The following is a 25434-nucleotide window of genomic DNA, read 5'->3' as shown; positions in this document are numbered from 1 at the left end:
CACGCGTTCAGTGTTACAATGAAAATCAATAAATAATTTTGTGTACAAAAATGTTTATATATTAAAAAAGTCATAATCTATTAAAAAAAAAAGAAAAGGAAAATATTCTGATTATTTCCCAGACCATATTGCCTATATGATCTCTATGGGTCTGGAGCCTCAATTCAGGAAAATTAGGGGAAGAAAGAGTGCTTAAAATGATCTCTTTTCAGGGCCAGCCCATGACCACATGGACAGCCCTTCTGTAGGGACTATGTGCCCTTCTGAGAGAGGAGGTTGCAGTGCACAAACCTGCTCAGCAGCAGTAATGCCTCACTGAAGAGGAAGGAAAACAGTGGGGATTGATACGGGGAAGGGTAAAGAGGGCCAACATAAATGGGCAGTTCAGAGAACAGAGATAAAATGTTTCCCAAAGCCTTTGGTGCTCACCAGTTCATTTTTCACATCTTTACAGGGGACTGTTTTCTGACTGGCCATAGCAGAAGTTGGAGTGGTTTCCCTTTCTTTGCCTTCCACACCTGAGTTGGCACATCATACCCACTGGGTCTCTAAGTGCAGGCAGGCACTGACCCTTCAAAGGTGCTGAGCACCTAGTGGAGAGTAAATCAGTGGCATGGAGTGGACAGGCTCGATCAGGGTTTAAGCTTTAAGAACTTGAAACACACACATGCACATCCACACACAAGTAGCAAAAATAAAATCTGGACTATGTTTGGATAATCTTCACTGATAGCGGAGAAGTGCCCCAACACTGCCAGGGGACATGATTCAGGCAGTGCTGTAGACCCCGGGGATATCTAGGCAGTCTCCCAGCCCTGGGGTAGCGAGGAGGTGGATTGGCTGGGGAGGATTTAATCTTTGCAGTAGAGTTCTTCAGGACATGATGTAGACCTCCAGCAAGCTGGCCACTGCATGCATTCGGTAGAAGATCCCAAAGGGCAGGCAAATGTCCACAATGGCCGGCCACATGGAATCACCATAGAAGTTCAGTTCTTTATCATTGTCGAACTGAGGCCGGGCACCAAACGCTGGCATGATCCAGAGCTGTTTGAGGATAAGTGAAAATAACATTGCAGTGAGAAAGATGCATGGTATAGTGAGCACCTGTAATCACAGCTACTGAGAGACAGGTAGGGCAGGGAACTGCATATTCTGTCTGGTGGGCCCCTGGCTGCTCATGAAATGGAAACTCCGGCTGAAGCTGTCAGTGACCGGTTTCTCCTCACAGCAACTGAGAACAGGGGAGACCTGCACCCTGATTTGGGCTTCTAGGCTGCGGGACTTGAGAGGAGCCATGCTACTGTTTTTCAAGAGAACATGGATTTCACTCCAGGTATTTGTCTGCAGCTTGACAGCCTTTTGGGGGAGTGTAAGAGGAGGACTTCATTTACCTTGTTTCTTTTAATAAGCTCTTCTACATCTCTGCTAATATGCAATAAAAATACTGAAACTGATTCTTCTTTTTTACCTACCAATTTTATTGTCTGATACTCCAGTGATAACTGACAGCCTCTGTGAACATAGCCTAAACTATCTGTAGCTCCAAGGCAGTTGCTCTTGCTTGTAAGTGATAAGGAAATCAGACCTATCTGCATGTACAGTATAAATAAGTCTGCACCCTGTATTGCGGAGCCAGAAAAAGGACTGTTTCTGCATGGGCCACATCCTTTCCTTCACAGATATTTCTTCCTTGAATTTGCTTCCTTCTGCCCCCACCCTGAGAAACTTTTCTCTCCACATCTACTCACTATGATATTGCTCAGCAGGAGGAACATGGAGATCTCCCTTAAGAACTTCCTCCTCCAGTTCATCTTCTTGGGGCCTGCAAGGGACTGCACAAGCTCGGAAGAATGGATGGCTTCAATGCCGGGGACAGTGTTGGGTGCCGAGGTGCTGCCACTGTCGGGTGCACGGAGGGACACTGCGTTGACATTGACAAAGGTGAGTCCATAAGGATCCTTTTGGTGTGGATCATGTTTGTGGTCTTCCTTGGGGGGTTGCCGATGAAGGCCTTCAATAATGAAGATGTTTTGGAAGGTGTGCTGGGCAATCATCAGGAGGGCATATGTGAGGTTGAGCGCACTGATAGCGTCCCTTGGTGTGCTGGCCACAATGGCCACAATGGAGTAGTAAGAAATAGCATACTGCCCCAAGGCAGCACCCATCAGCAGGGCCACATCCAGGGTCCTGGTTGGGTTCTTGTGGCGATCCATGTCTCTCTTATCAAAGCGGTAGACGACAGAACCACCAATGCAGAGAAGAGACATGAGGCCCAGACAAACAATGTTGAAGATGTAGTACATGGTGAGTGCTTCGTTCTTGCTGGGTTCATTGCTGGAATTTACCCGCACCTCGTAGACAATAAGGACTCCCAAACCACTCACCAAGATGATGAGGCCCAATACGATGCCTACAAAGAAGGTCCTTCGAAAGAGCCCAAACTTCAGGCGGTGAATGTGGTGGGAGTGGTGGTCAATAAAACGTCCAACATTCTTCCACATGACATAAACCATGGCAGAGGCAAAGAGACTGTACTCAATGTTAAAGGGGTACAGCCAAAAATAGCCATTCTTAAAGATCTGGCAGATTTGGCTGTTGCAATTGCATTCTTCAACTGAGCCACTTCTCATTCCCACTGGAACGGGGGAAAAAACACATAAATGCAGTGGTATTAAAGCAAGGAGTCAACATTTATTAGTAGCCCTGAAGAACTAGATAATTAGGATCAATGAAAAACAAGACTGAGTAGGAAGGATACAGGAGCATTTTGAGAATGAGGACATTTCAACCTCAGCTTTTTGGTGCTCACGTTCCTTCTAAAGAAGGCTTGTCTCTGTTAGACATGTCAGGTGAAGCACTCTATCTCTTCCCCCCTCTTCCTTTCTTCATTCTTGTACCATATTTACAGGCCTCTCTCCCTTCCTGACTCCTCTGTGATGCAGGTTAGGAAGTGAACGCTAAAATCTGGCTTTTAATACACCAGCTGTGTTAAAGGGCCCTTGTACTCTAGATAAGCCCTCTGAAAAGGGATAAAACCTGGCCTGCAGAAAAATTTGTACCCCATCAGCTCCATCTTAGGATCAGATGGCTTTGCAGTTGGGCAGGTTACCTTTCATAAGCCATTTAAAGATTTCTTCCGTCACATTTTTCTTCAGCTTTGAATGTGCTTTGTGAACAGACTCATCTGTCACTGCTGACATCCACACTGCTAAGTTCGTAGTCAGTGTCAGCATCAAGCCGCACCTGCAGAAGAACGAGATGGTCATACGATCAAGGCAATGGCTCTGGGCTGTGTTGCTTCCATCTGTGTTATAGATGTGCACGTGTTCAGAGAGACTGTGGGAACTGTCTGAAGTGATGTGAGGTACTACTGTGTGGTAGTTGAGGCTGGAGGTCCTGACTCTAGCCTTGTTGCTCTCTCTGGCCCTTCTCACTCTCTTCCTGCTCTTTGACCACCATGAGAGGATTACATTACGTTACATTACATAATGAGAATCAGGCCTGAACCTGGTTGCTGGTTTTCAAAGAGCCTCTCAAGACGGAACCAATTAATAGATCCCAGCTGGTCTCCAATGGATCCAGCCTTACAAATGTGGCTGAGATCTTATTTCTTGTTCATTTAGCCTGATGCTTCCCTGCTGCATCACTGCCTTTCTCACAAAAGGAGGTCAGTTATGAATCATTTTGTTTAATACAAATCTACCTGAATAACACTTGTGTTTTTGAGTTGGATCCCAGCCTTGCTAGATCCTCAGGTGCTTGAGCTAAGATCTAAGACTAGCTGAAGAGAGACTCAGCAGTCTTTAGTTTTGGCCAGCATTAAGGGAGATGGCATTACCCCCCTTTTGTATCTCGGCTACGTGAAAGGATGCAGCAGGTTTGCAGTGGCCCAGTCCTTCCAGGCCACGGGTGTTCAGAGCACCCGTACTCACCTGGTAACGTTCAGGTGTACGTGGACGCAATCTTTAGCAGAGACCCACAGGAAGTATGTCTGTCAGGGATAAGAAAAGAAATTGTTATTTCAAACAAAGCAAGAGAGCAAAGCTTGCTGCCCTGAGGTAGGGATCTCCCCGCTCAGCAGAGAGCAAGCTGGAGCCTCTTTCACTAAGGTCCAGCTGGGCCCAGCCTGTTAGCCCCTAACCCTGGCTGTTTGGACTGCCGGATGTGTTCTGTTCTTCCTATGCTCCTTCTGCCCAGTTCTGCTGCCATTGCTCCACCCATGCCCAGCCCTTGTTCCTATGTAACCTGTCTCTATCTGCCCTATGCAGAGCTGTCTCAGAGCTGGTGGCCCACTGTGTATGGACTGCCTATACAGAAGGTCCCCTGCGCTGCCCTGTCTCTCCTCTTCCCTGTTTCCTCTTCTAAAGGGAAAGGAAGCCTGGCTAGCTGGATCAGAGTTTGGTGCAGGCCATTCTGGTATTAATCAAAATGTCATAGGATGGGAATAAGTTTGAACCAATGTCTTAAAGCAGGTTTCCACAGCTGGAAGCTGTGATCAGCTGGAGAAGGAGATGTTTGCCCACCTGCATGAGCTGTCTCTGCAGGGTGAGTTGAGCAGTCTGTGAGACTAGAGCTTCTTCCCCTGTCTCTCTACCCCAAGATAGGGCACAGCCATCTCACCTGGACAATCACGAATATTGCTTGCACAATGGGGTAGATGATTTTGATAGCAGACAGGCAGCTGTAGAAGCTGGAGTAATACCCTATTTTGAACACATCCATGACAAGGCTGAAAATGGCAAATAGGATTAGGCCTCCTGTTGAAGAACCAAAATATCTGCAGTTAGACAGAGGTATGCACATGTGGGCTGGTGCAGACAGATGAAAGGAAAAAGAGGAACTATTGCCATAAAGAGGCTCCGTTTCTGCTCCAGGTTTTCCTCTCCCAACACCCAAATTTTCTTGGTGCCAATAGAATCATACTGTAGTTCAGGCTGGAAGGGAATTTTGAAAGTCGTCTAGATAACCAGTCTGTTCTGAACAAGGCTAATGGTTTTTGCAAGAGAAAATGGCAAGGTGGGGAAGGAACCTGGTGCTGTAAAGCACCAAGAGCCCTTGTGGATAAGAAGGGATCTTGCAGTAATGCCAGTGGAGGGAGTAGGAACAAACCTTCTGAGGTAGTGCATGATGCTTAGAGAAGGAAGGACATTATATGGGCCCTAGATAGACTTTTCCATTTTATAGTAACTAGTGTGCATGTGAACTGTTCCTCCTGCATCTCACCTCCAGCCCCTGTCCCCACCGATGGCTCCTACCTCTCAGCCAGACAGGCCCTGCGTGGGAGTCTTTGCAGAGGATGGCATTTGGGCACCGGGAGGTGCTGATGAGATAGAAGATTATCCATGCAATGACGATCAGCATCATGACTGTCAGCAGGAAGAACACATCGTAGTCGTGCACCGCAATCTTCTCAAAAGCACCACTGCTCACCAGCGTGCAGGCCAGTAGGGCTAGATGCACAGCCAGAAGGATGGAGAACATGCGGCCACCCTTTTTCCACACTTCCTTGGAGGCAGGAGGGGAAGAGGGTTGATGAGACTGGTGGCTAAAAGAGGCTGTCTGTCTCAAAGCCAGGCGGCCTTTGTCATCCTTGTGTCCGCAGCCCATGCTGGAGTTTGGGTGTCTGACCTCACTGTCCTTCCGCGTGAGCTCTTCTGTCATGGTTCAGCTAATGCCGTAGCTGAGGTTTAGCACTGTTGGGAAGAAAACCCCATGAATGAGAGGGATCACTTTGTTTCGAATAGCCCAGGGCAGGGCCAAAGCAGGACACGAGATGAGGAAGAGAGGACCTGTCAGAGGAGCAGAGAAGGCTGAGATAGCAAGTGCAGTAAGATGTATGAGCTCATTTCAACCTTTCTCTCTCCATTTCCGCGAGGGCTGTTTTTCTTGCTTATGATGCTCTCACCTGGGGGAGATCCCGGGTCAGTTTAACAATACATGCCTGTTCTGTCACACAGCGTTTACGTGTTTATTGATGTAAGATACTGGAAAAGCACCAGAAGAGCACACGATCAAATATCCTGGGGCAAATGGCCAATGTGTTTTGATTTGCAAATGCCAAACACAAAGCATTCAGAGAAAACATCATGCTTCCTTTCTAAGGAACAGGCTGCTGAAAAGTAAGAAAGCCCTGGGAGTCTTTGGAAAAGCACACCATGTTTTATACCAGCTCCTGCAAGGTCATGAGCTATCTCTGCTCCCTCTAAAGCCCGTTGTCTGTGACAAACTTGATACTTCACTGATGCACTATGAAAAACCTGAAAAAAAACAAAGTAACTGTTTGAACTAAGTCATTCCACTCACCTGTTTTGCTGCCTGGAATCCAAATCTCTGCTCTTGCCAGGCTGTCTGAGAAGTTTCCCTTTGCTGCAGCTTGCTCAGCCAAAGAATTTATACCTGTTGGGATGTCTCTGTGATTTATACCATCTCTGGAGCTGACATTGGTGCTTCACGGGCTTCTCGGAGAAACTCACATGATCCATTTTGTGCGATAGCTGATTATAGGGAAGCAGGAGAGAAATGAGGAAATCAGGGTTATTTACCCAGGATGGGCATGAGGTGAGCTTACATCTAAGCATGTCTAAGGTGAGCGAAGCACAGCCTGGACCACTCTATTGCAGTCTTTATAGACAGAGTAAACGCACCCCGACAAATCCATCATCCTGCAGGGACAAAGTCTCTTCCCTTGAGAGAAGATGGTTTAAGCGATTAACACTTTTTTTGGCTAATGTTCTGGATGTTTTGGGGCTTGGCTTTCTGGTTAGCTGAGTATGGTAAATATTAAGCCTCACCCTGTATTATTTCGTCAGTATGCTCTGAGCCTTCCCCACATATGAACATTTATGAGGAAAAGGAAGAAATTTGCTTTTGTCCTTATTCTGTGCCAAGAGTGGGTCAGTCTTATACAAGGGAGGCAGAGAACAAAGCAGGATTTGGGGCCTGCAATCCATGTTTCCCCTTTGCTGACACACTACTTCTGACTTTTTGGGGTGGGATGATGTTTCCCTGGCCGTGACAGAATCTCAGAGTGGTTAAAGCTGGCAGGGACCTCTGGAGATAATCTGTTCCAGTCCATGCTCAGGCAAGTCCCCTGGAGCAGGTTGGCCTGTGTTTAAGGGGAAGCAAGCAATGTTACAAAACACAAAGCATGTGGGATTCAAATGTTTGCCAGATTGGAAGCTGGGGGAAAACTTCTGCTCAAAATCTCTTTTATCCTACTGTTATATTTCAGTGAGGGGCATGAGGAGACACAGGATGGTTCAGAGTGGATGAGGATCTATTTTCTTCTTTTATGAGCATGCCTTTTTTGGAGATTTCCCTGCAGTTTGCCTCCTCTGTGGCAAGTCACACAAGCAGGGCTGTTCGTGTGTTTTCTCCTTCTCGCTGCTACCTGTTAACCCCAGTGCTCCTTCTTGCAGCACTGCAGGACCTGCCCGTGCTGCCCAGCAGAGACCCTGCTGACCCAGCATCAAACCAGCCAGCGTGGGACTGGGCAGGGAACACCTGGATCTACCGCATGGTCCAGGGAGACCTTCGTACATCTTTCCTGTACTGCCACCAGCCGGCTGCCACGAGCACTGCTGGGGTCGCTCTGCCTGCACTCTGCTAATCCTTATGGGTTATCCTTTCGGACGAGTGGTTTCTCTTTTCTCTGTCTGTAGCTGTCTCAGCCTTTTCCAGGGGAACCCCAGACTTGTGAGCAGTGAATTTGAGCTGATAATGGTCATCTTTTGCAAACTCCTTTTTGGAATAGTCTGAGGAAGCCAAAAGTTCAGAGATCGCTGGGCTAAAAAGCACTGATTTATCTTTCTTTGTCCTTAACAGCCAGCAACAGGGGAAACAACATTTACTGCCTTAGGCAACGCTCCCAATTGCCCCCGAGAGCCACTACGTGAGCATGGTAACAGTAACAAGCTTAATTAGTAATAATACAAGAATCATTAAATAACCTCCGTAATGAAGTAGCGTAGGCATTACTGCACTGCTTTTCATCTGGAAGGATCCCAGCAGCAAGTACCTCCGTCTGGTACGTCCCATCAGGACTCGCCCAGGGAGCCTGAGCCAGTGAGCCTGAGCCAGTGAGCAGCCTGTTGCTGGGAGCATCCCCGTGTGGGGCACGGGCTCTCCTCCTGCTGTGCTTACAGGTGCCCCCAGGCTGCTGGGATGGTGACTCGCTCCGTGTCAGTCACCCAGGGGCTAACCATGGTAACTGGCATGGATGCACCTGGGACTGCTTTTGAGCTGCCCCTCTGCTGTCTTGAGGCATTTGCTTGCTTGAAACATAAGCTGTGTTTCTCTTTCTCTCTTTTTCTTCCCTCTCTCTGTTTTTGCTTGCCTCTCCTTCCTTTCTGTCCCACCACCTTTTAGCTTCTCTCTGCTGCTGTCTTTCCCCACTCTCTCCTTGCTCCCTCCGTCTGCTCGGTCTAGCCTTCCCCTCTGCAAACCCAAAGCACGCCGCGGGCTGTATACTGTGGCAGGGCCTTGGTGAGGAACGCAGAGTACAGCCCTGGAGATCTCTTCCCCAGAGCCAGGTGCACCAGAGGTAAAACGCACAGTTCCCGCAGGGCCCGGCTGAGGCACCGCGCAGTGACGAACAGGAAATTCCTCCTCCGTGACGGGGTGTCCCCGGGCTCGCGGTTCGCTGTTCAGTGCAATGTGTGGCGACAGTCGTGCGCTTTGGTCAGTGGCTGGGCTTGGCTCGGCCTCTCCTCACGGCAGGGGATGCCCCAGGCCTGGGAATCTCATAAGGCCTGGCCCTGGGAGCATCCAGCCCTCCTGGCAGTCCCTGCGGGACTGGCGCCAGACCTCACTGCCAGAAATTTTTTGCCAGTGTAAAAGAAACTGGACACTAGGCACTCTTGTGGTAGAGATCCTAAAATGTGGACAGGCATCTGCAGGGAGAGAAGGGATGAGGAAGGAGTTTTCCCAGCCTGTATGAGTTATCCTGGGTTGTCACAGGTTCCTGTTGCACAATTTGTTGTGGTTCTCTGGAGAGCAGCAGGATAGCACAGGGACAAGGTGATGGTGGTGGTGGGGGGGGGTTGCTGAGGTTTAGTGACCTGGGGGTATCTACACATTGCAGTTTTTTACCAGGAAAACCCCCCTCTGAGCTGCTCTGAAATTAGGCACAGCCACCAAACTCCTCTCGGTTGTCTGCCAAAGGAGGAGCATCTCTCCATGTTCTTGCTGTTGCTCTGCTTTAATGGGACTGCAAGGGCTCCATCAGCCCACGTTTTCTCCTGCAGTTGTAGCGGGGCCTCATGGCAGAGCTGCAGATCACCACTCGTGATGGGGTAGCTACAGCGGTGGGTGCCTGGGGGGGGGGGGGGTTGGGGAGGGATTTGGCCTGGGAGACTTGCTGGCAGTGTGCTCCGTTTAGGGGATCTTTCAGCCCTGACGAGCTGTTGCTGCCTGAATCTGTGTCCGTAGCGCTTGGCTGAGATGTTGCTGGCCTGACACAGTGAGGCTGCTTAATTGGAGTTTTTAATGTGCTGCGGAGCTGGTACGTGAACAGGTTCATTGTGAGGACCAGGCAGGGCTGGAGGACACTTAGGACCCAGGGGGAGCATCAGAGAGCTTTGCTGGCTGGGCTTGGAGGAGTTCCTGCCTCCCGGGCAGCACTTCTCAGGTGTCCTCGTACAACGGGCGCAGCGGCAAGGCGAGCTCAGCCCTCCCGGCAGCTCCCCGTTCCCTGCGCCCATGCCCATCCTCTGAGCCCCGCTGGGCGCCCGCTCCCCCATGTGCTCGCCCAGGGACAGCTTTGCACCATGAATGACCAGTACCACCGAGCAGCCCGGGATGGCTACCTGGACCTCCTGAAGGAAGCCACTAAGAAGGACCTGAACTCACCGGACGAGGATGGCATGACCCCGACCCTATGGGCCGCTTACCACGGCAATCTGGATGCCCTGCGCCTGATTGTCAGCCGAGGGTGAGCATTGGTGTCGGCACGGTGCCTGCTGTTCCCCGGGGGACAGGGTAGCTGGGCCCCTGTGGGCCCCTGTTTCTCCCCTTCTCCACTCACAGGGCAGTGTGGGTGCGGGTGCCCCAGGGGCTGACAGCTTCCATCCCTAACAGCCCCTCTCCTGCCCTCCCCTCTGTGATTTTCTCTCCTTGTGCTTCAAGTCCGATCCAAAGCTCCTGACGCAGCTGTTGATCACTCAGGGTTATCCCAGCTCCTCCCATCCTATAACCATCCCACGGGCTTGCCCCAAACCCTGCCTGCAGCTCACAGGTAAGGCTGGGTCCCCACTGCACCCTCTGCAAGTGCTTTACAGTCCTGAGTCATGTCCTGTACACGGGCAGATCTGGAAGGCTAACACGCCAGGTCGCTGCCCGACACTAAAATTGCCCTTTTAAATAAGGGGACAGAGAGAATAAGTGCTGCTTCTATTGCAAGAAATGCTCACAGATGGGGGCAGTGCCAGCTGGCAGCCGATGATGCTTGCCTATTTTACCTAAAATAAGATCTGAATATGTGTCTCAAAGGCAACCTGTTGTGCACCTGAAGCCCAGGAAATTCAGGAGTCTGTGCCTTCTGCGAGCGGATTTGGTTAAGCCCAGTCTCCCATCGGGGATTACTTGATGCTGACTTGTCTCTCTTGGTCCCTCATCTGTGCTGAAAGAAATGTCAAATCTGAAGGTCTCTGGGGCCATAAGCATGGATTTGGTAGGGAGAAGGGAGAGGGATTGAGAGGGCTTTAAATTTTGATGGTGGCGAGGAAACTGGTGGGAAGGTCTGTGCTAAGGTGAGATCTGCTGTTCCTGATTCCTTCCCGAGCAGCGCTGGGCTTGACTGTTCTTACTAACCTCCCCAGGGAGCACATGTTGGCGCTTCCTTCCTGCTCCAGGTAGCTCCTCTGAACGCTCCACCTAAAGAGCATCTTCAGCTTCAGCCTTGTGCTAAGAAATTAGTGATGGCACTGATTTTTATCCTTTTTTTTTTTTTTTTTTTTTTTTTTTTTTTCTAGTATCAAGGAATAGTGCTGGGGTTTGGAGCCTGAAGTCACATCCCACCTCCCTGGAAAGGCTTTGCTGTTCCACTTTGGGTCGGGGCTCAGCTGGGCCATCGGCTCCTGAGCCGGGATTTCCCTGCCTGCAGCCGACCAGGGCTGAGCTGGCAGCTCTCATGCCCCATCGGCTGTGTGTCCGCTGTGCCCGTTCCCACACTCGCGGCGTTTCCTTATGGGAGACGGTTACTCTCCGGTCTGCTGGTGTAAAGCCTCCATCCGGCCCGCCTGGCCTTGGCCAGCTGTATTTGTAGGCAAAGCTCTGTCGCACATTGCTGCCCACCAGTTGTAAGGTGCTTTCAGATGCTGGGTCAGAAAGGGTGCGTGTAGCTCCGCTTTGGGAAGTCCTCGGGTGGCTGGTGCAACAGGAGCGTGCTCAGGAAGGTATGTTATTCGAAGTTCAGCAGAGAGAGGGCAAAACACGGCTTTCATCCGAAGCACGGGCCTTTCGGACTGGCTGTATGCCCCGGGCACGTCCTCCTGGGCGCACTCCTCACTAGCCCTCGTGCTCGCAGCTTTGGGCAGTCGTGTGCCGCTGCCGTGCTCCTCCTGCAGCGTACCCAGTGCCCGCCGGCCCCTCCGCGCACGCGGCCGCCGCGGCACTGCTGCCGCCCCGCACAGGCCTCTCGGCCGAGTCGCTGCCTCGCCGGAAAGCCCAAGGGCTGCTTTTCTGCAGAGGGGCCCTTTTATAAAATCATCATAAAAGAAAGGTCCTAGCGGACGTGCCCGGGTGCATCTTGGCTGCTGTTTAATTAACAACCTAATATAATTTGCTGCTGACGGGGAAAATAGCCCGGCAGAAGCTTGGTGCCCTTTAAGTGATGAATAGCGGAGCGAAGCATTCATCGGGGGCTGCAGGATGAATTTGCATCCGAGCATTCATCTCCGTTTGTCAGATGCTCACCCAGGCCCAGGCAGGGATCAGTGAAGCTTCCTCGCCCCTCCAGTTGGGTCAGCGTGGGGTGCTCTGCTCCGGGGAGCCAGCTTTGGGTCAGCGCTGGCCAGCCAAAGGGTGCGAAACACAGAAGAGCCGCCGAGCCGGGGGGTAGGCACTGTTGGCACCAGAGAGGGGCAGTCGCTCGGGTCCGACCCCCCCCCCACCCCCTGGCAGACCCTTTAATTTTCTGTTAATGCCTCAGATGACATATGCAAAGGCTCCTAAGTCTTGCTCAGAAGTTAAGCTTGCTCTGTGCTGCTCAAGGGCTTGTGGAAGTGTTACACCTAGGACCTAACCATCGGGAAGCAAGGCAGGGGGCTCGTTGCTGCACCAAAATGTCAATATAGTTATCTCTGGTCTCGGCTGTCAAAATATTCCTCCTTAGCACGGACAGGCCTGCTCCTCAAGGCAGGAGTGTGCGTGATGGGTGCACATAACAGTGTCTGGAGGAGCAATGATGGGAAAGTCTCAGGGGCAGGTGGGCTTTTAAAATGCCAGTTCCTATTTGCCAGCACTTCATGAAGATCTGGTGCCTGGACAAGCTGGGAGAGCGTTCGCTTGGTCTCCATGCCCTGCAAAGCATGGACGTTATGAAACGTCCTGGCGCAGGGAGGGAGGCTGGCCAGGAGAGGCCCTGGGAAAGCAGGGCTGTGCGAGGGACGCCAAGAATGGATGGCAAGGGGGAGAAAAAAATCACTGTTGATTTCCACGCCTCATTGCAGGCCTGGCTGATGGATATTTAGGATTAGCTAAGCTCTGCCCAGCCGTGGTGAGTGAAGGAGCCTAGTTCATGTGTCCACGGGTTTGGCAACTTGTGGTGTGGGGCCGAAATGCAGAGGGGGATGACGGTGCTGTTGGCGGGTGTGTGAGGGAAGCTCATCATCTAAGCTCGTGTAGATCAGGTCATGAGGTAGACTCATTGCTATGTCCAGGTTGGAGCAGGAGAGACTTCGTAACAGCCAGTGCTCTGCCTGTGCCTTTGTGCCACCTTCGGATGGGGACAGAGAGAGGGGCCGGGATGGAGGGGTCAGCAGCGGCTCGTCCTTCTTGTTAGCAACATAAAAAGCCTTTTTCTTCCTCCTGGCTGGGCTCCAGTGAGGGAGACAAACTCAATTAACATGATGGCTGGGAAAAGACAGACTAACTGGCATTTGGTATTGCAGCTTTTCAGAGGCAGTAATTCTTCAGCACGATTCGTTATGAGCACTGCAGGAGTGACAGACTTCGGCCCAGGTCCCGTTAGCCACAAGTCTGAGGGCTTTGGCTGGGAACAGCCATGACTTTCTTGCCTTGGGGTGGACCATGAGAGGCGCTGGGATGCATATTCCTGCTAAATAGGGCTGCAGTCGGCTTTGTCACCTGGTGTTCCTTTGCTGAGATGTGCCTCAGTTTCCTGCACTACAGAATGGGGGTCATGGATGCCTCCTTTTAAGAAGCACTTTGAGTTTTAATTTCAGAGAGATGTGAGGCAGCGCAAATCGTGCACCCCACACAGAAGCAGTGGGTTGAAGGAGGAGATATGGCTCCTGAGGTCAGCTAGGCTGCTTGAGGGAAGGGTTGCGGAGTGGGGTGGAATAAAACAGCAGGTAGAACACGTGAAGGTGATGGACCTCCTTGCCAGCTGACGGTCACCTGGGTGCCTGGAATAGCAGGGTGGCTGTGTCAGTGGGGAGCTTCCCTGGGGTGATGACCTGCCAAGGAGGTGAAGGAGCTGGGTGGAGCTCTATCACAGCTTAGTTGCTTCCAGTACCTGAGCTGACTTCTTCAAGACAGCGTGAGATCTGGCCGTGGTGACATACCAGGCCAATAGACATGCCCCTAGGCACTACTGCTGTACAAATAGCATTAATAATCACTAGTAACACTGGTTCTTGCAATAACTGCCAACTTAGCTTCTTGCTGAAATACGAGAGAGGGAAAGCCTTAAGATGAGCCTAACCTACAGCATCTGGTGCTAGGTTTTTGGGTATCTGAACTTGCTGGAGAAGAACTTAATCCTTGGTGTACCACCAACTCTATCCTGGACAAAACTTGGGATATAAGACCTGAAACTCTGCTCTGGGTCCCAAACTCATCCTTTTCTGCTCATTTCTAGGTTTTGCTTGAGTCATTGCCCCAACTGGTTGTTTCTCCCAAGGCCACAAATGATTTTTCCTCTTCCTATAGCCAAAAAACATGCTCAGTGTTTTACAGGAGCCAGAGCTACTCCGCAGCCAGCCAGCTCAGAGTTTGAGGGCCTGATCCTTCCCGCACACACATGAGCATGCCTGCCAGGGGATGAGCCAGCCTGTTGTTATCAGAGGAACTTCACACATGTAACCAGGGAAGGACGTGTGTAAGTGTGGATGGATTCCCAGGCTAATTGAGATCCTATGGGAGAAGTGGGGTAAAAAAACGGCAGGAAGGGAGTGAGCGTGCACGTCACAGTGAGAACACAATGACTCAAGAGATGCACATGTCCACTGAAGGGGCTCAATTAACAGTGTTTTTAATAATAATTATTACAAGTGTTGACTCAGCACTTGAAAACGCTTTGAAGTTGAGAAGTGCTGCACTTCACACTTGTTATTAAAATACATCCCCACTTAGTAGACCCTGCAGTCAGCATTTCCTTGTGTGCAGTGCCCTCAAGGTGAAGTTTTGCTTGGTCTGAGACTTGCTGGAGGGAGGGCCTCATGTTTATTATCAGTGCCAGATCAAATGCATCTGTTTTGCAAGTCACCATTCTTCTTTCCTTCTGATGCATTTTTAGTGCCTCTGTTGGACATTTATGGGGCAAAGGGGCCCAGAGATCTAATTTTGCTCTAATATCTTTCTAGACAGTGGAAATATCCAGGGAGAGCTGGTTTTGGTGCTCTTTCCCCTCACTTATTCTCTGAGGCAATAAAAAGCATGAGGAAGGTAGAGCTTCGCACATGAATCTCCCAAGACTTTGCTCTTTGCCACCCAAACCAGATGGATGTGAAAATGGGCTCTGAGGTGTAGTGTATGGATCAAGCATCCTGCAAGAGAAGCGGTTGGTTTTAGATGCAAGGTTATTTCCAGTGCATCCATTGCTAAATCACTGCCAAAATAAGTCCATATAGTTGTTGGGTCCCTCACAGTGGCCTGGCTCATCTGCCCAGACATGTCTGAGCCAACACACGTGTGTCCATTCAGAGTACATGTAAACAAATGACTGTTCATGCACCGAGTCCCACCGCCAGCCCCGGCAGTTCTAGTTTCACTGGCTCTTTAATCCAGCTCCATCAATAATTTACTCCTCTCTTGCAATTCATCAAATATTTATCTTCCCCATGAATTTCCCACTGTGGACATGTCCCTATGAGAGTAGGGAGATGGACAGGGAGTTACCTCTTCTGGCAACTTGGCGTTGCCACCGTACTGGCAGCTCTCCTCCTGTACTTCAGCTGCTTCACAGCTCCTCAGTTCCTGCAGTCTCCCCACCCCTTTTCTTCCTAGCACTATTTCAGGCCTCATCTTTGAAGCCCTTCTTGGCTTCAGTGAGAGATGTTGAAGGCCCAGGATATGAAGTCCTGCAGGGCTTTGTGTTGTTTTCTTCTTTTTTTCCCTTTTTTTTTTAAGTCTTAGTTCCTTTACACATTTTTCAACCTTTTGACCAGCTCTTGCTGAATTTGCCAGAAGGCTCAAGATTGTAGAGATACTAAGTTTCTACAAATTTTGTGGAAATAGATGTCTGCTGGAGAGCTACTGCTGATGCTCCCAGTAAGGAAAAAGCTGAATGCACCTCGCTGTGGTTGTTAAGGAGTCCTGACAGGAAACTCATGTTCTAGATATAAATAATCTCCATTTTAATCTCTAGATGCTGGTTTTATTCCTTCTGCCATTTGCAGAATCATTTCCTTTCCATATTAGATAGCTAAGACACTTTGGCAAAGCCTGAACATTGGGAACCAGTTATTACGGAGGCTGCATAGCTCTGCTTAGGCTCTGTCGTTCCCTGAACACCAGTGTTGAGAGCGGAGTGTGGGGAGCTTGGAGCATATGAGGGCTAACGTGCTGGAAGGGGATGTCACTGGGTCTCACGTATGAACACTGGTGATGAAGGTGTAAAGGAACGCAGGTGGCAGCAGGGAGAAGTCCCTAGGTCTAGCAATCTTGGCTCTCTCTCACTGCAGCACCTTTTTGCCTCTTTCAAGTGAGATGGGCTGTAGCGCGGAGGATGTGTGGAATTTGGGAGAGGCTTCTGGGCTCTACTGATCCCAGCCCTTGTCAACACAGACCTAAAGCAGTGAGGAATAAAATCGCACAGGGCGGATGTCTCAAGGGTGTGTTCCCCTTCCAGACCCCTGATTCTACCAGTGTGTTTACTCTCTTTCTTTTGAAAGCTTAGAATGAGCATCCTGGTGCCTGAGCTGGCTGAACCCTCCTTTAGACGCTTTCTTGGAAGCCAGGGTTTGTATTTGGGTCCCTCGCGGCTGAGGGACAGTGCTTGGCTCCTCTAAAGCTCATCAGAAAGGATGGCAAGCAAAAGAGCAGGAGCAGTGCTGAGCTGCAACTCCAGCAGAGCCATGCTCCACTGCGGGCAGTTACTCTTAGTAGTGGTGGAGCTGCACAGCCTTAATAAAAGGCTCTGCCTTGCCCGTGTGTGTGAAGGGAGAGAGCCTTGTTGATAGATAAGCCTTGTTGATAGATACTGCTGCTGGCTGCGTATCATTAGCACACATGCTTGAGCAAAAGCCTGGTGCCAGCAGGGGTGTGAACTATCTCTTGTTTCAGCAGATCATAAATACAGAGGAATGTAAGGAGTGCAGAGCTGCCCCGAGTCCTGGGTTCACGTCTATCCTGCTCCATGGGCCCAGCACCTCAGGGGAGATGGGAGATGTGGGCAAGCAGTCGTGCCCACAGCAGCTTGCTGGGGTAGGGGCTGACACAGAGCGAGAAGAGCTGCTAATTGCGTTAGCTGAGTGTCCAGCCCTTGAGGAGTGCAGAAACATAATCTCCACTTTCTCTGAAACTAGATTCTCAGGATGTGCTAATACAAACTCACTTCGAGGCATGCAATCGAAACCAAGCATGGTACGGTGAAGAACCCTCACGAAAACCCAACCCCTAGGCCTAGGTCAGCAATTCTGCTCTTATTGTCTATTGAAATACGTCCTCTTGTGTCCTGAACTTCCCCACACATGAAAGAAGGGTGGAGGATTTAGTTCACATGGAGACAGAAAAGTGCAGCAGCTGGCGGTTTTCAGAACTAATGCTTAGGATGGCCATTTTTTGGTGGGGTTATCATCATGAGGACCTGGTGTATACAGGGGTATTTTGGGATATTTTTCCATGTAATATGAATGAAGCCAATATTTGAAGTTGGAATCTGCATAGCATTTAATGGGATGTTTGAGATGTGAAATTTTATAATAAGCTAATAACCTGAGCTGTCATCTGCCCCACATCTCAATTTTGGGCTATTCAGAATCTGACCTGTCTCTCTCCAAAGATGGGTTGGATGCAGGAACGTATCCCTTGGGAGTTACATTCATTTACAGGAATTGCCACAGGCTTGCATGTCAGGCATGTGATTCCATGTCATTGGTACACCCCTCCAGAAGCCTTAAAAGTGAAGTTGTGAGGGCTGGAGACATGTGGTTTTGTATTTCGAGGAGGAAATGATTCATAGTGCAGGTACTATTCACTTGCCGCTGCACAATTGCGATAACTTGTTCTCTAGGAAATATCTCGATAGAGTCTGTCGAGCAGGTCTATGAACTAACCGGTTCTTTTCCTTGTCTTATAGGGGGGATCCAGACAAATGTGACATCTGGGGGAACACTCCTCTCCACCTGGCAGCAGCCAATGGTCACCTGAACTGCCTTTCCTTCCTCATCTCTTTTGGGGCCAACACATGGTGCCTGGACAACGACTACCACACCCCGCTAGACATGGCAGCCATGAAGGGACACATGGAGTGTGTGCGTTACCTGGACTCCATTGCTGCCAAGCAGAGCAGCCTCAACCCCAAGCTGGTGAGCAAACTGAAGGACAAGGCCTTCCGGGATGCAGAGCGGAGGATTAAGGACTGTGTGAAGCTGCAGAAGAAGCACCATGAAAGGATGGAGAAACGGTACAAAAAGGAGATGTCAGATAATTCAGACACCATGAGCTTCTCTAGCTATTCGAGTAGCACTCTAAGCAAGAAGTTCCAACACATGTCTATGGTGACTTCCCTGCCATACTCGCAAGCCACTATCCACGGTACAGCCAAGGGAAAAACAAAAATACAGAAGAAGCTAGAGAAGAAGAAGCAGGTAGATGGGACATTCAAAATATATGAGGACGGGAGGAAAAGCGTGCGGTCTCTGTCTGGCCTGCAGCTAGGGAATGATGTCATGTTTGTGAAACAAGGCACATACGCCAGCCCCAAGGAGTGGACACGGCGTAATATCAGAGACATGTTCCTCACAGATGAAGATACCGTCTCGCGTGCCATAAGCGATCCAGGTTTGCATATGGACTCAGCCCACTCGGAAGTCAGCACTGACTCTGGCCATGACTCCTTGTTCAACCGCCCTGGGCTGGGCACTATGGTGTTCCGGCGCAACTATGTTAGCAGCGGGCTCTTTGGGATCGGCCGAGAGGACACTGGCGCACTGGGAGAAAGCAACACTGATGGGGTAGGTGTCAAACTGCGGAGTCGCCTGCAGCGCTCGCCAAGTCTCAACGACAGCATTGGCAGTGCCAACAGCCTGCAGGAGAGGAACGCAGAGGAGCTGCCCTGGGATGAGGTAGAGCTGGGCTTAGATGATGATGATGAACCAGACACTAGCCCCTTGGAAACTTTCCTCGCTTCCCTGCACATGTTTGAGTTCATCTCCATCTTGAAGAAGGAAAAGATTGACTTGGAGGCCCTCATGCTATGTTCAGACAATGACCTGAAAAGCATCAATATCCCATTGGGTCCCAGGAAGAAGATTGTGGATGCCGTCCAGCGGAGACGGCAGACTTTGGAGAGGCCAGATGTCATTGTAGACACTGAGCTGTGAGTAGAAGATAGGGCTACTGAGCAATTAAACTCTTTAGCCGGTAGAGATGTGGATAATGTAAGAGTCTGTTTTCAACCTACTTGGAAGACGGCAGGTAACTGCAGTGCTTCTGCATGTGGGCAAATTCCTGCTTGTGTGGAAACGATGAGAGTTTGGAAAGATGGCAATAGTGTTAGATCACTACTCAACAGCCCTAATGCAGCTGGGGAGGACATGAAGTTTTGCTTCATAACCTATATGAATGCAAACTGCTCTGTGGTCTGATTCTTCTGAGTCCTTGTAGCTGGGATTTTTCAACCACACCCATGCTTGTCTTGACTCTTCACCTGTTGAAGGTGTTAGGAAATCAACCATAATTCCCCAGTGAGAGCAGACTGAGGCCAGTGCCCAGTGGCTTTCAGAATACTTCCTCAAATGCTTGAGTTCTTACTCAGACCTTTGGAGATTGCATATTTGAATTTGAGCTATTCTTGCTGTGTTTTTTGGCATTTCCAGGGTTTGGCTGTTTTGGGCCAAAAAGACCACAGGCCTGCCACTGAGGTGAGCGAAAGGCGTTAGTTCGGGTCTCCCTGCTATCACATCTGCCGACACTCCAATCCACTGTGTTGTTTCAGCTTTGCAGCCTCCAAATGTCTGTATTTCTTGCTGCTTTTACTGGTTTTCAGTTCTGCTCAGTCTTGGATCCCCAGGGTGCTGATAGATTTTTCTCTTTCCCTTTGCAGATAGCAGCAGCAGCAATTTTTTTTTCATGAACAAGAAACAAAACCAGTTCTAAGTTGCCAGAAAACACAAGCCAGAGACTCTCTTCCTGGGGCAGCTGGATGCCATCCCCTTCAGTTCCTCCAAAATGCCCTCCTGCTCTCTCGCTCTGCTACTTGGCCGTGCAATGCTTTCAAGTGGTACCTCTGAGTACCCGCTCTGAGGGGTGATTGCTCAGCTTGGACCGGGCAGCTTCATCCTGCCAGCCTGATGGGACGAAGGTTGCCTGCTCTCTGGAGGAACAGGAATGTGCTATGCAGACAGCTAGGAAACTGCGTAGTCACAGGCTGACAAACCATGCAAAGCCATGAGTGGAAGGAGTTATGTGATGGTATTTTCAAAGGGACCCAAAATAAATAATTACGCTCAGACTTTCTTGGGCAAAGTGGTTGATTTGGGGTTTGGGATAGAGGCACAGGGAAATGGGACATCCTGGCCCCTCTCCTGGTTCTTGGTTGCTTTGGGTATGTTGTTTGATACTGTGTTATCAGGGGTGAGTTTTGATTACCTTGGTATTTGGGTATTTTGGCTTGAGATATCCCAGCTTTGCTTTTTGCAAGTAGGTACTCAGCAAACCGAATCATGTCTGTTCTCTCCTGAATGAGACTATCAGAAACGAAGATGGTGTTTTGAATGCCTTTCAGTGCCCGAGTCACATAGGCTGTCCTGCAGAGGTAATATTTCTGTCCTATCTCTCCAAGGCACTGAGCTGTGTAAGCAATTTATGCGTAAGGCACCTGGACATTTGCCTCCAGGAGTTTCCTACAACGGTGTGTGGCACCAGAGGATAACTACTGGGCTGCAGTGAAGAGGCCTTTCCAGACAGCCCTGATAATGACAGTGCTCAAAGTGCAGCCCAGCTCCGAACCATAGGCGTTAGGTATTTTGCACGGACCCATCACCTCCCTTGCTGGCCATTACGCTCGTTTTCCCCAGCTTGCAGCCTCCTGCTGTAGAGCAATACATGCAGAGTCCACAGATGGGTCGTGGGTGGAAGAAGTGTTTCTGGGTGCAGCAGCTTGCTGTGGACCTGTGTCCTCACCTGATCTCATGCCTCGGTGGAGACACAGCCCAATGGGAGAGAGTCAACAGCCCTGTGCTGGCAATGGGCCTGTTCAGGCTGTGATGCAAACTACTGGTTTAGACAAGTGCCGCCTAGATTATGTTGTTGCTGGGATGGCTTCAGGTGAGGTAGTAAAGCCGCAAACAAGGCGACTGCCACTAGACAGCCCGTAGGTTGGTTATAGGGGTGCTGAGACTGTAGTGAAGGTAGCTGAAAACTGGACCACAGCAGGAAGCAGCAACGGCTCAAACGACCCCACAGGCCAGGGGATCCAATCTTAGGCTTATCCTACAAGCAGTGAAAGGTCTCCTGGATCTTAACAAATCTGAGGTGAGTTTTAATTCTTTACTGTCATAATCATGTCCCAGCCTGCCTCATTACAGCGCCTGCAGCCGAGAGCACTAGTCTCACAGTGTGCCCGCCGCCGCAGAGCGGGACCTGCGCTCCCGCTGGTTCCTTGCAGGCAGGTTTGAGCCCTGGCTGTAGTAGAGAGGAAAGTCTGGTCTAACCTTTGTGAGAAATGCTGGCTGCTTTGGTGAGGCATGCGAGCATCCATGGGCATAAATCCTGCCAGTAAGTGGAAGGTTGATTTGTTGTTTCATCTGCAGCTGGAGGAACATGCTCAGTTACGCATGTGTTTATCTTGCTGTTAATCTAGCCTCACGTCAATGATGCAAACGATAAGGAATAACCTGAGCATGGCAACTTGTGGCGGGATGTGTGTGCTCGCTCCAGGGTTGTCTGCGATCTGGACCACACTTGTCCCTCCTGAGATGTGAAGACTCTTTCCTCCACACACCGCTTCCAATTCACTTCCCCTGTGCCAGGCTGTCTTTGCCCCCATGCCTCTCTTGGGACTAACTGGAAAACATTTAAGTTAGGCTGCTGCTTCTCTTTTGCAATGCATGTCTCCTGTGCCAGCTCTGGCTTCTTCACCTCCGTTATTAGAGCAGCTGAAACAGGTCCCTATTCTGAGATTAGGACAAGCTCTTGTGTTGAGCCTACAGCCTGCATTTCCACTCCCAGGAGGTCCCCTGCAAGGCGTGTAACCACAGCTGCACAAATGTGTCTTTAAGCAGTTGAGCTTGAACCCTGCTTGTGAGCACCGAGCATCTGCAGCCAGATGTAACGTCTCTCCCAGTGTTCAGCTCATCGAGATGGTGACCGGCAGGGATGACCCAGCGAGCCCTGAACCAGCCTTTCTGATGGCTGATTGGAGGAGAACAAGTGCATACAAATATATGTGGAATATTTTTACTGTGGAAAGGCTTTAGTGCTGCAGGCTCTGTTTTTTTTTTTCTGGTTGCAGAACATGTATTAGCTTGGTGTGAAGCTGTGCAAGTCCTTTCCCCTGCCTGTGCAAGCCCTGGGCTGCGCACGTGTGTGCGTGAAGATGAGGAGCGCCCTTTGCAAACAGTTAGACTTGTTGCCTGTCACAAACGGGGGGCTGGCGGCCCCCTGTCCAGCTGCTCTCCGAACAGCTGGAGCCCCATCACGAGCAGCACGGGGGCTCGAGTCCCTGCCAGTCTTTACAACCGCACCGCACCGCACTGCCTGCGGAGATGCTCCAGCATCAGCTAACCACCAGCACTGCGCTGAAGGTTTAAGATCTTTCTGTACCGAGGCAAACCGAGAACAAACATTTTGGCATTTGGAAATGGCTTGCCGCAGAGCGTCTTTTGCCTCCTTTCTCGGGGCACCCGAGGGGATTGCTGCCCCGGCGCTCCCTCCTCTTCCCCTTCGCTCCTGGCTCCGAGAAGTGGTGCTGGCTACGTGCGTTGTCCATGTCCACCCCTGGCAGTGGGTTTGCAACCCCCACGGAGGGCCTGCTGCCCGGCTGCCCCGTGCAAGAGCCCTGCCGGAGCCTCCCGAGGGCCCTGGTTAGCCACAGACGCAGCGGGGAGCGTAAATGCTCACGGCTGCCGGGGGCTCGGGGTTGCGCTGGTGGGGGACACGGTGCTGCCAAACTGCCTTGCGACCACGGGCTCCCTGGTCAGCTCTGCCTTGCCCTGCTCACAGCGTGGGAATGGCAGAGAGGGGAGCGTTAGCCAGGCAGTTCTGTAAAGGTGCCTCAGGCAAAAGCTGCTCTTAGCTTTTAGAGGTAATTTCTAGAGATAAAAATGCTTTTATATTTGGAATAATTCTTGACTTGATTTACATAACTTTGGGCTTGATTTCTAGGAAAAGTACTAGAAAGTAAACATGCTGAGTCGGTTTCTCAGGAAAAGGCTACCAAGCGCTGAGTTCAAAGCCCTGTTTTGTTTGGTCCCACTCCAAAGCCAGGGCTGGTGGCTCAGCGTGCTAATGTCACAGCTCCCTCTGCCGGGACCCGAACCCCGGGAGCAGCCGTGGACCTGCTGCCTGGCTGGAGCACGAGGCACGGGGACAGGGTGAGGAATTGGGGGTGGCCGCTAGGTCCTGGCCGTGAGCAGGACGCGTAACTTTGCAATTCGCCCCACTTTGCGCTGCCCATCACTCCAGCACAACGGGTACCAGTTTACCCTGGTAATGGAAAAGGAGAAGCAGAGCTTGGCACCCGTAAGGGCCTTTTGCGGGCCAAGAGCAGGAAAGGTTTTCCACCTGGGGGCTGTGGGGCATTGCAAATTCAGTAACTTTCTTTTCGTTTAGATTCATCCAAACAGTTGCTGATGTCTGGCTGACGCTGAGGGAAATAGAGACACCCCTTCCAAATCCTCTTTCCTCCAAAGAACTGCTCTGGTTGCAAATGGATGTAATGATACCCAAGTGCCACGGATCAAGTCCCCACCAAGCTAAGAACGAGCCTAAAACACTGCTCAGCAAAGCCCTGGGGACAACCACGGTCAGCTCTGCGAGCGCGGCCTTGCAGAGCCCAGCACGTGGTCCGGGGCCAAGGACTGTCCCCGGGGCCGGGCTCTGGAGGAGGCTCTCGGAGGCGCCGGGAGAAAGTGCTCGCGCTTCTGGGCAGCGCGCGCTGCCGGGCCGCACATCCCCGGCTTGGTCTCAGTTCTGACTGGGACATCTCCCACGAAATGTGCCGATGGGGCTCATGCTGGGCAGGCTAGTGAACACCCCCGGGTGCCAGGGGCTCTTCCCAGAAGCCGGTGACCCTGGTGGGTGCCTTGGCTGGGTGCTGGGGCGTTTTGGGATGGAGGTGGCGGATGCGGGGATTGGCCCCGGTGCCACGGCACCTGCCCCTGCTCCGTGCACGGGGAGCTCGCGGGTGCTAATTGCATCTCCGCTGCGGCCGAGAACAACACGCTCCCGCTGGAGCGGGCTCTTGTGAAAGCGGGGTGGAGGCCGGGCCTGGCACACCCCGAAATACCCTTCCAAACAGAAACCGTATCAGGCAGCAGCTTCCTGCAGCCCGGTGCTGCCCTCAGCCAAGCGCCAGCCCCGCTGGGCAGCCGGGACCCAGTGCCGTCCCCACGGGCGCAGCAGGAAAGCCCTTGCAGCGCGCGCTAGCCCGGCGGGCTCGGCAAAGAGAGGAGGGCGTCCTCGCCCGCGTGCCGAGCGGCCCCCGAGCGCGGCGTGCTGTTACTCCTGTGCCTTTCCCTCCCCGTCTTTAGTTGGGATCCCTGGGGAGCTGGGCTGCAGCCTTGATGAGGGAAAAAGCAGGTGAGGTTTTAGGGGCCGAGCGGGGGATTGCTGGGCCGTGCAGCGGTGCTGGAGACGCTGGTACGCAGGGGCCGAGTGGGTGCTGCAATAGCCCCGCTTGGCACCCGGGTACCGCAGCCGTGGGCGGCCGTCGAGCATCCCGCAGCAGATTCGCGTCCTGGCCGGGCGACTGCAGCCCGCAGCGGGGCCGCGGGAGAGGCAGGCGGCTGGACCGCAGCGAGCGGGGGGCAGCGGGAAGGAGGCCGCAGAGCGCCGTCCCGCCTGCCGGCTTTGCCTTCCCCTGCACGCGCCCCCGACGCGGCTCGGCGCCAGCCGGGGTGCAGCCTGACGTAGCACCCGCTGCATCGGAGCCGGGGCCGGGCCGGCGGGCACGGGGCTGAGCGGCGCGGGAGCAGGAGGCCGGGCTGGGTGCAGCCCCTTGCAGGCAGCTTTGGCGCTGGCTTTTGGGCCCCTTTGCAGCTCATTCCCAAAGCTAAACCAGCGACGGGGCCCGGTGTCGGGCCGGCGCACGTGCCGCCTGACTCACCGCGGCGCTTCCTCCTGCGGAGCTGGCGCCTGCAGCGGCGAGGGCCGCCGGCTCGCCGCGGCGCCCCGGAGCGCCGGCCTGGCCCCGAGGCCGCGATCCCGGCTTTGCTTGTTATCTTCCAGCCTCCAGCTTTTTTGGAGGTCTGGGAACAGCCTTCCTACGGCTCCTCTCGGCTCTGCACCTTCCAGGTCCCGCCATGCGCTGCTGGGGGGGGGGGGGAGGCGACCCGGGGACCGTCCGGGTCCCTGCGCGAGCCCTGCAGCGGCACCGAAGCCCCGATGCCAGGAAGGTTTCCGCCGGGCTTTCCCGCGGCTCTCCCGCGCCGGCCCCGTCCGCCCGCGCTGCCCGAGCCGCTATAGCCGGGGCCGAGTCCAAGCCTCTCCCCAGCGCTGCTTCAATAACGGAGCTAACGAGAGCCGCTGTCAACACGTCTGCAGCCTCCCGGCCGGGGCCGCACAAGGGCGAACCGCGGCGCCGCGGCCGAGGCGCCCGGGAGGAGAAACCTGTTTCACTGACCTTGCTCCATCGGCGCCTCGGTGGCT

The 25434-nt window shown here is 52.1% G+C and overlaps 2 protein-coding genes across 2 annotated transcripts; one reads left to right on the top strand and one right to left on the bottom strand.

Annotated features, from left to right (window-relative positions):
* Positions 1-873: 873 nt before the first annotated feature.
* OTOP2 (otopetrin 2) lies at positions 874-5661 on the bottom strand. The gene is made up of 6 exons (XM_062591961.1): positions 5256-5661; positions 4621-4757; positions 3933-3991; positions 3110-3243; positions 1749-2635; positions 874-1044 (listed from the first exon to the last, which is right to left on the bottom strand). Exons 1-6 carry the CDS (start codon positions 5659-5661, stop codon positions 874-876), a joined length of 1794 nt encoding a protein of 597 aa, XP_062447945.1.
* Positions 5662-9767: 4106 nt separating this feature from the next.
* On the top strand, positions 9768-19103 carry USH1G (USH1 protein network component sans). The gene is made up of 2 exons (XM_062591972.1): positions 9768-9931; positions 17702-19103. The coding sequence occupies exons 1-2, from the start codon at positions 9768-9770 to the stop codon at positions 18945-18947; spliced, it is 1410 nt and encodes a 469-aa protein (XP_062447956.1). The 3' UTR covers positions 18948-19103.
* Positions 19104-25434: the final 6331 nt, after the last annotated feature.

This window comes from Rhea pennata, chromosome 19 (assembly GCF_028389875.1).
Source record: "Rhea pennata isolate bPtePen1 chromosome 19, bPtePen1.pri, whole genome shotgun sequence".
Lineage (NCBI taxonomy): Eukaryota > Metazoa > Chordata > Aves > Rheiformes > Rheidae > Rhea > Rhea pennata.
This window is presented reverse-complemented; position numbering and strand designations above follow the sequence as displayed.